A 9945-nucleotide genomic window follows, 5' to 3' on the forward strand; every position below is an offset into this window, starting at 1 on the left:
AAAATTGCAGGTTTCTGTTTAAAAACTGCTCTCTCCTACCCTCGTCCTTTATTTTTATGTAGTGCTTTAAAAGTTTTAAAAATTCTGTTTTTACCTTTTAAAGCTCTTTTGAATTTTATTTTTTGTTAACAGGTAATACAGGCCTAAGATACAGAATTCAAAATAAGTAAAAGTGTTTACAGGGAAGAGAAAGCCCCCCTTCCACTCCCATCCCTTGTTGCCCAAGTTGTGCTCCTTAGAGGCATCATTATTACCATTTCCTCGGTCACCTTCCAGAGACTTCCACAGGTACACAAGCGTGTATGTACTTTCTGTTTACACAAATAGTGCATGCCACATTTAGTATTCGGCACCTTGCATTTTTTTTTCACTTTATGTTCTTGGATTTAGTTCTATATGAATATTTAGAGCTACCCTGTTCTTTTTAATAGCTGCATAATGTCTTTGTTTAACCAGGATTCTATTGATTGTCCAAATGTATTGTATAATGTTAAAAAAGACAAAGGGCAAAGCACCTTTAAGAAAATCTGCTTGGCGAAGTTGGCCAATGAATCATCCTAAGTCTTTTAGTGCACATTAAATTTTCCAAAACCTTAAGCTTCCAAAGTAGGCATGGAAGACGGGGTGAAGGAAATAGAATTTGCTGGGCCTTCACACAGTCCTGGGCTGACTCTGACAGCAGAATCTTTTGGCTTCTTTGCACAAAATGAGAAAGGAAATGATATAGGAAGCTGAATGCAAATGAACAGGACTTTCTTGAGCTAATGAGAAAGCCATAGTGCCCAGGTTGTGGGGCTGGAGTGATTTACAATCATCTGAGGAGGCTCAGGAGGCAACCAGGCCCTTCTGGGGACACTCTCTGGGGCTGGGGAAAGTCCTTCTGTTCACAAATCAGAAATCGGGACACACAGATTCACAAGGGGGCAGAACGTCTGAAAATCTGCCCACATGTTCACCAGACCCAAGATACCCTGACACACCCTTTGCCCTAAGCCATGTATTTGTGTGATGACAGCAGCGCTAGCCCTGGCAGCCATCCAAAGGGCATCAGGCGCCTTTTGTCCATTAGCAAAACCACCGAATGGACGTTGCTGCCGAAACACATGACCTCTTCCCAGAAAGTAGAACGGTGACATCTCGCTTGCTCTTATTTCACCCAGGCTTGTCCAGCAAACTAATGCCGCTGGAAAAACTTGTCTTTGATGCTGCCCTCCCCTTTCCGCACCCTCGCCTCTGTGTGGCCCTCTCTCCTTTTACCCCCCAAGAGCCCTGCTGTCCTAGATGGCTCCTGGGAACCCCAACATCCCGGGAGTCAGCATTTCCCTTCAGAGCTGTTTTAGCCCCTGCTCCCAGTAGAAAGAGCTGTGCTGACCCATCAGTTTGTCAGACGATGGCATCATCATTAGCCTTAGGGGAAATCTGGGCTCTCATGCACTGTTCCTAGGAATGCAGATCGATACAACCATTTTGGAGGATGATTTGCCATTCCATTAACCCAGCACTTCCTCTACTAGGAATCCCTCCTCCAAAAATAATACCAGGCATACAGAAAGAAATATGCAGAAGAATGAACACTGCAGAGTGATAAGTAACAATAAAAATTGGAAGCAATCTAAATGTCTATCAGTACGAGACCTGGTTACATAAATGTTGCCATAACCTTAGGATGTAATACTATGTAGTCGTTAAAAGGATAAGATAGTGGCTTAGAAAGAGGCCAAGAAAATTATTAAGTTGTAGATCAATAAAATTAAGTTGTAGACCAATATGTTTAACATGATTCTATTTTTATAGAAGATAAACATGTGTACATTGACACATGCCGATAGCCACGCGTATGCAAACATTTTAAAAAGCAAGGAAGAATTTATTCTAAACACTTAGAAGTGATTTTCTTATGGGAAATATGATAGCAGAATTTAAAGGAGGGATATTGCCTTCTTAATTTGTAAAATTTTTGTAGACTGTGATAATACGAACTATTTTTATGGGTTTCAATATTTTTATTTTTAAAAACTCCATGTGTTCCAAATGGTGGCTTAGGGGACGGGCAGTAGTTGAGTGGGTGTGGGGTGTGGGGTGTGGGACCTGTGACTCTTTTCCATAAAGCGACTTTGCTTCTGTTGCATTTATTGGGTCACCCTATCAAATTTTCTTTGAAGGGGCCTGGGGCTGAAAAACCTTTTTTTTTTAAACTCCTGGCTTAATGGCTTATTTCTGTTAAAGAACATTTGCAACAGGAGTTTCAGATCATTGCCCCAAAGAGGCTAAACCAGGTAGGAAAGTCAGGCTGCAGGGAAGGTATGTTGCGGGGGAAATTTAGAGCACAGCAGATGGGCCCACTGCTCCCACGGGAGGTTGGTCCTGCCATGGAAAGAAGATGGAAATTCCCACGTCCAAGCAAGCTGGGGACTCACCTTCTCGGCACTGGTAGTGCACCCACAGGTAGCTGCCCATGGTGGGGCAAAGGTCTCCAAAGTAGGTGCCATCTGCTGCCACTTGGCATGCCTGCAGCCCCTGGCACTGCCCTGAGAAGCACCCACATTTCACAGAAGCAGGAATGGCATGAAAGACAAAAGGGAAGTATGTTTCAGACGCAGGTGCACAGCGATGGATTGCTTCTCATTCATTCGTTTACCCGCCATCCATCCAACATACCTATTGGTGTCCACTCAGACCAGGCACTGAAAGGTACTAGGAAGATAATGAAGGAGGATTCCTGTCCTCAAGTTGCTCATGATCTGGCACAGTGGTTCTCAAACTTGAGGAGGTACCAGAATCCCCCGGGGGAGATTGCCAGGCCCCACCTAGAGTTTCTGGATCAGGAGCTCCCAAGTGATGCTGCCACTGCTGCTCCCAGAACCCACTTTGAGAACCACTGATCCTGCCATCTGGCCTGCAGTAGAAAGCTGCATCCTGAGAACTGGTGGAGGAGGCAAGATTAGGATTCCAGTGTGTACCGGGGCAGGAGGAGCGTGAAGGGCCTCGCTGGAAGCTGCAGGGTCACCAGCCTCCTCTCCCTCTGGCCCAGTCGCAGATGTGTTAGATTCCTGCAGAAAGGCCTGGGGAAGGGCCGTGCAGCCCCTGGGACTCCGGAGTCCTCCCTGGCTCAAGAGCATCCTAGTGGCTTTGCCCTGCCGTGCCTGCACCTTCCTGGTTCCCTTTTCCTCTTAGGAGCCCATGCTTGCTGCAGACTCTGACATACTCGAGTGCTCCTTGCCCACAAGGTTGCTCAGCCAGGCACCCACACCCCACCCAGAGGGCTCACCGGGCCCCGGATCCCTCCCCAGTGTCACCATCATTAGCCACGTGCTGACAACTCCCCCCGATGGTGCTCTAAGGCTGTGGAAATGTGCAGCTAAACCTTTGAGGAAACAGCCCGCCGCATGCCTTTGCCAGGGGGCAGGTCACTGGCCTCCGCAGCCCAAGCCCTTCCTCCTTGGAGGGGCCACAGCCCCAGGCCTGCTGGAGCAACCTGGTGAGGAGCAGCGCGTTGATGTCAGCATTTCCTGCCCCCACGCCTACTCCCCGGGGAGCAAGGACGCTGCGGGCCAAGGGCCTGTGGTGGGGAGAGGAGCAAGGAGCAGCCCTGAGAGGTGAGGGTTGCTCCCCAAAGCGGGGAGGGGGCTGGTCGCAGGTTCTGCGAGGAGTGGGCGTCCCTCCTGGAGTGCTGGTGGGGCCTTTGGGGGAAGCAGAGCTCGGAAGGGAACGCACAGGGGGCTGGGTGTGTGCTTAGCTGGGGAGCAGCCCGCCTGCCTTCCGGGATGCCGCGGGCTGCACTGGGGCAGAGCTGCAGCGAAGAGAGGACCCCCAAACGTTCCGGATGGTGGGAGCCTCTGAGACTCCTGCACTTGCCAGGAGGATGCAGGCAGCCCCCTAACAACTAAAGTCGAATTCCTTGTCACCCTGCAAGTGCAGCTGAGGGTCAGACTCAGTGTGCCTTAGAGAAGCTCCCCTGGCCCCGATCAAGAGATACCATGAGGAGTCTTTATGCAGCATTAATCCCAAGAGCAAGGATGAGGGCAAACCCTGTCAAGAAATAATCCCTCCACCGGAGAATAGACCAATAAGGCCTATTTATATGAGACATAATGACTAAACTGGAATGACATGCCCCAGGATAGATAATACATCTCAAAAACCTAATGAGCAAAAAAAACAAAACCAAAAAAAATGTACAGGAATGATATGATGCCATTTGTGTAAACATTTAGAACCCTGCAAAGCAATACTATATAATGTTTGGGGAAGCTTAAATAGAAGGCAAAAATAGAAAACCATGTATGCAATTAATAAACACAGAATTATGACAGGAACAGATTCTCAGCTGCTGTAAAGTTGTTTTCAACTTTTCTAGAAACGGAATCTTAAGCAAAGATGGCATCATGTAAAGATTTAACAAAGTTGCGTAGTAAGCATATGGGAGCTCAATGAAGTATTTTTCATTCTTGTCTATATGTTTGAAATATTTCAAAATAAAAGTTAAAAAGAAAAGAAAAGTGATGTTTCTGGCACCCAAGTGTGGCTGGAGAGTGAAATGCTCTCCTGATGTCCGAGCCCCAGCCCCCTGCTTCCCAATCGGGCTCGGTGGTTCCCACATTTGGAGGCCAAGGCCGGAAAGGATGATGGTTAGGGCCTCGCGGAGCTGGGCCCGTGGGCACAGAGTCCCTAGAACTGCCCTCTGTGCTCAGCCCTCGGGTCCTACCTGCCACCTCGTCCCTGACGCTGAGCCAGCTGCACTCCTCCAGGTCTGAGGGACGCCCGGCATCCTGGGTGCAGTAATGGGGGGTCTGGCGCCCATAGAAGGCCCCCTGGATCTGGATGGCCGCCCCCGAGCCGCAGTGCATGGTGGCCTTGGAGCCCTCGCAGGCCAGGCTCTGGCCGACCCCTGTGGTGAGGGGCAGGCGGCACTTCAGAAGGGCTCACGGCCCAGGTGGGCAAAGGTCTGGGAGGCTCTCAAGGATCAGGGCTGTGAGATGCAAGCTCACAGGAGGGCTCGGCCAGGTGGCGGGAGTAGCAGGGGTCAGGGTGACTGAGAGCCACATCCTGGCCACGTCACTTCCATTCAAGAGAAGCCCAGAAAAGCAGGGCAGTGGAGTTGGGACAGTTTTACCTCAATGTTTGTGTCTGAGAGGGAAGATAGAGATAGAGACAAGAGGCAGGTGGGCAGAAGGGCAGGTAGGTGGGCAAGTGGGCAGAGGAGGAGCAAGGGTGTGAGCTGGAGAAGCAAGGTAAGCCACAGCGGGTACAGAGAGTGTCACAGAGAAGGCGGGGGGTCAAGGAGAGCTGGAGGCAGAGAGAGGGGATGTAAAGGCCGAACTGGAGAGAATGGGCAAGCAGAGAGCAAGGGGGAGAGGGCAGGAGCGAGAGGGCCCACCCTGGAGCAGCCACTTACTGAACTCGCAGATAAAGGCCAAGGCTTGGGAGCAGTTGTCCACGGCGGCCCACGTGGAGGAGGGGCCTCTCCCGATGAGGCCGCAGGTGGCAGGGGCAGCTGTGTCGTGGCCTCCGCCCCAGTGACTGTAGCTGACGTTGGAGGTGTCCAGCCAGGTGCCTGTCACAGAGCCAGAGGGCCAGGACTTGGCGAATGCACAGGGCTTGCCCCCAGCTCCTCCCCTGTATGCAGTGGTGCTCAATACATGCTCAAAGGTTGAGGGTCTCCCCTCCTCGTGCCAGGGAGGGCCGTTTCCGACCATTCCTGTCAAACCCTCGAACATACGAACCCGCCTGACCTGAAAATGGGGACGCCAAATTGGAGAGCCCATAAAAGGGTGCTTGATCGAATAAACGATGCTTCCAGTTCTAACCATAATCCAAAAGCACGGGGAAGGCTCCTTGTCCAGTGTGTTTGGGAAGGCTGAGTTAAATGTAAGCAGTTTTCCTTATTTCAGGACTCTTCAGAGCTTTGAATACACTGATATGACTCTTGAGGGGTGTGTGTGTGTGTGCACGTGTGTGCACACATGTCCGTGTGTGTGTGAGACAGAGAAATACAGAAGCATTTCAGGGACACTACAGAGCTAAAAAACAATTTGGATAACGTTGATTTGAAATATGTTCTGGAGGATTCAAAAATATATTTTTTAATTTTTTAAAAGAAAATCCATATACATGGTAAGAAAAAAACAAATAGTACGAAATGTATCAAATGAAAAATAAACATCTCTCCCAACCTATGGACCACTCCCTATTATCTATATAAATTTCTTTCCAGGCAGGATCGTATCCGTCTATCAGCATCTATGAGTGCCTGAAAACTGTTTACACGAGCGCCATCGTATTACACACTGCGGCTGCCTCTTGCTTCCGAACTACCATTAAATATTGGAGGTTGTTATATATAAGCCTAGTGAGATTCACCTCATTTTCTGCAACAGCTGCTTAATATCCCTTGGAGAGTTTAAATTGACGTATCTCCTTTAACTGCACACGAATGGACTTTCCATGCACAGAAGTTCTAAACTGCTAAACCTACAAATCAAGAAGCCATTGAAAGACACTGCCTGAAGACTCAACTTAAGAATTCAGGTCCTTTTGGTTGTGCATTTCCTTAAATGCACTTCCCCAACTGCTCATTTCTTCAAGCATTTCCATCCACCCTCGTATGTTTCTGTAGGTACTTAGCTCAGATCAGCTTACGCATATCTAAAGCCCAGGGACTTCTGCAGGAGCAAAGAGAAGGTCTGGGCAGCTGGTGGTGGTGGAGTCTGGTAGTAGGAGCTGCTCCAGCTTGGTTCAACCTCTCACTGCCCTTCCCTAGCTGCGCCATCTTGAGCAAGTCCTCTCTCTGGACTCCATTTGCCTCCTCCACCAGGTGAGGGTAGTGGTGCCTATCTCGAGGGGTCGGTGTAAGGATTGAACACAAATGTTCATCTATTCATTCTTTGTTATGTGCAGGCCTTGGGGAAGCAAAAATGACCAGCAAATGGTTCCCTACTGTTAAGAGATGAATGGTGATCCCCAAAAGATGTGTTCAAGTTCTAGTCCCTGGTCCCAGGAATGTGACCTTATGTGGAAATGGGGTCTATGAAGATGTGATTAGTTAAGATGAGGCCAAACTGGATTAGATTGGGCCCTAACCCAAGACGACTGGTGTTCTGATAAGGAAAGGAAATTTGGACACACAGACACAAGGGCAAACGCCATGAGAAGATGAAGGAGGCAGGGAGAGGAGTGATGCATCTACAAACCGTGGGTTGCTAGCAAACACCAGAAGCTGGAAGAGGCAGGAAAGGGTTCTCCCCTACAGGTTTCAGAGGAGCAGGGCCCTGCTGGCCCTTTGTTTTTAGACTTATAGACTACTTGCTTTAATCTCACAGCTGGTGGAGAAAGAAATGTTGAAGCCCTTTGAAATAGCTTGGCAATAATTTTCTGAGTCCAGGAGCTCAGTTTCCTCATCTGTAAAGTGGAGCCACAGTAATAATTACCTCATTGGTTGTTGCAAGGATTCAGCGCAATAATGGACATAAAACATTCAGCAAATGCCTGGCACTGTTCTAGTAAGAATTGAAGTTATAGCTGTTATTGTTGTTGCTGTTTGTTTTAGTTTCCCAGCTGCTGAAACAAATACCATACAATGGGTTGGCTTAAACAGTACTGGGTCGGAGTCTTGGGGCCACGAGAAGTCTAGAATCGAGGCCTGAGCAAGGCCTTGCTTTCTCCCTGAAGACTGCGGCATCCCAGGGCTGGCTGCACATGATGCTTTGTCTTTGGCTTTTCTGTCGCATGGCAGTGCACATGGTGATGTCTTTTCCTTTCTCCTCTGAGCCCATTGATTTCTGGCTTCTTCCCTTGGCTTTCTTTTTGTGTCCAATTTCCTTTGCTTGTAAGGACCATATTGGATCAAAACCCACCTCAACTAATAATATCTTCAAAGTTCCTATTTACAAACGGTTCACACCCACAGGAATCAGGGGTTGGGACCTGAATATGCCTTTTATAGGGGATGTGATACTATCTCCAATATTATTGTTTTTTTTAAATTATTATTAGATGCATGTAAAAAAACTGACATTTCTAGAGCATCAGCTATGTGCTGGATTTGGTGCTAAGTACGGTACATGAATTATTTTATTTGATCTTTAAAACAATCAAAGAGGAAGATATTCTTACCGTGAGGATTGGGCAAAATAATTTGCTCCATGAGCTCTGGCTGAGAAGAGAGGGCAAAAATTGCAGCCACCAACTTCCCATCAGTATCACACACCTACCTTCCGCGGTTCCATTCTGGGCAGAGTTTCCCGTGAATCCGATCCACCATTCTCTGTCCTGGGAGATGTGCTTCTGCAGAAACTGCTGGGTGCCTTCATCCCAAATGAAGACCAAATGGCCTCCTTGCCCCTCGCACCAGCTCTGGGCACCACGGAAGGTGCGCCCGAGCGCTACAAATTCATAGCAAGCATCACGGAAGGCCACCTGGCTCCGAGAGCAGAGGCTGCGCTCCTCTGGCTTAGCAGCAGTGGCCCTAAAACTCAGAGTGAGCCCCAAGAGTACCAAGCCCCCTACACTCATCCTTGAACAGCTGTGGGAGCGTCTCAGTGGAGCTCACTGTCCCAGGCTTCATATGCTGGTCCTTTCGCAGTCATCAGCCATCAATCTCTTTGCATCAGATCATAGAGGCTACCTTTTGTTTAATAAATAAAAGTCTCAGGATGAATGTGTCTGCATTTTTCTTGCCCAGCTCTGGGTTCAAAGCCTGTGTCAAACCCAATTAATCTGCAAAAACGTCTTCTAGAGAAAGATAAAGTTGCTTCGTCATCTGTTTGTCATTCGGTCTTCTGTTAGTGTCTGATAAAAATTCCTTGCTATTGATTTTATGTCATTACCCTTGAGGGCCAACTGTTTGATGAGAAGCCACCAGCATGTGGGAAGCATGTGATAAAAGGAAAATGGCAGGGAAGTTAGAGTTATGGGATGGCAAAGAACCCACGTTGACTTCACGTCCAATCCCATTGTCTAGAGGAACAGGTGTGCCCAAAGGATAATCATTCTCTCCCCAGCCTGACTTAAATCCTGATGGGTATTTGCACCCCGCCCTGATTCATCATGTTGTCACTCATGCCTGTTGGAGAAGAAAAACTCACTACCACATTTATTTGATGTCATCATGAAAATTAGCTTTCTTTCAGAAATTCAAGTCTGCCCATCCAACAGGTTTCCGCCACCTCTGGATTGAGTTCAGACTTCTTGGCTGGGTACACAAAGCTCTGTATGATCTGGCCCCTGTCACCATTTCCATATATATACATCTCCCCAGATGCGGGGAAACAGGGACTCTCACCCAAGGCTGATGGGAGTGTGACATGGTACAGCCTCCCCAACGGGCAGTTTTGTGATAGCAATCAAAACGTAAAATGCACAAACCGTGAAACAGCAGTTCCACTTCTCAGAATTTATCCAACAAATAAATTCATATGCATGCAAAATGTCAAATGTATAAGGTTTTTATCACAGAATTTTGTAAGAGGTAAAAATTGGAAACAAACTAAACATCCATGAATATGGAACTGGTTAACAAAATGTGATCTTACACACCCATTTAAAAAGTGAGCTAATTATATATGAATTCGGAAGGATCTGTAAGGTTTTTATTAAATGAAAAAGCAAAAATAAATAAACAAACAAATAAATAAATAAAGCAAAGTGTGAGGTGAGACATTGTGTATGGTTCACTAACTATCTGTATAAAGACATATACATGCACTTATTTATATGTGTAGGAGATCTCCCTTGAAGGACATACAAGAAACTGGCAATGGTGCTTGTCTAGGGAAGGAGAGCTAGGTGGCCAGGAGACACAGGAGGGAGGGAGACTTTTGTTTCACTGGCCAAAGTTTTGCAACTTTTCTATTTTGCAGCATATGAATGTATTACCCAGTTCAAAAATAATAATTCTTTTAAAAAACATCTCATTGGCCCATCATCTCCCCCTTCTGCCTCCCTAAC

At 47.5% G+C, this 9945-nt stretch overlaps 1 protein-coding gene across 1 annotated transcript in view; it reads right to left on the reverse strand.

The window, feature by feature from the left end:
• PKD1L2 (polycystin 1 like 2) overlaps positions 1-8511 on the reverse strand; it is a 103309-nt gene extending 94798 nt beyond the window's left edge. The window contains exons 1-4 of the mRNA XM_037815573.1: positions 8205-8511; positions 5396-5554; positions 4706-4888; positions 2418-2528 (exon numbers count right to left, since the gene is read on the reverse strand). Coding sequence (XP_037671501.1) covers positions 2418-2528; positions 4706-4888; positions 5396-5554; positions 8205-8511 — 760 coding nt within the window. The remainder of the gene's footprint in view (positions 1-2417; positions 2529-4705; positions 4889-5395; positions 5555-8204) is intronic.
• Between the last annotated feature and the right edge of the window lie 1434 nt (positions 8512-9945).

The sequence above is a fragment of the Choloepus didactylus genome, chromosome 22 (assembly GCF_015220235.1).
Source record: "Choloepus didactylus isolate mChoDid1 chromosome 22, mChoDid1.pri, whole genome shotgun sequence".
Classification (NCBI taxonomy): Eukaryota; Metazoa; Chordata; class Mammalia; order Pilosa; family Megalonychidae; genus Choloepus; species Choloepus didactylus.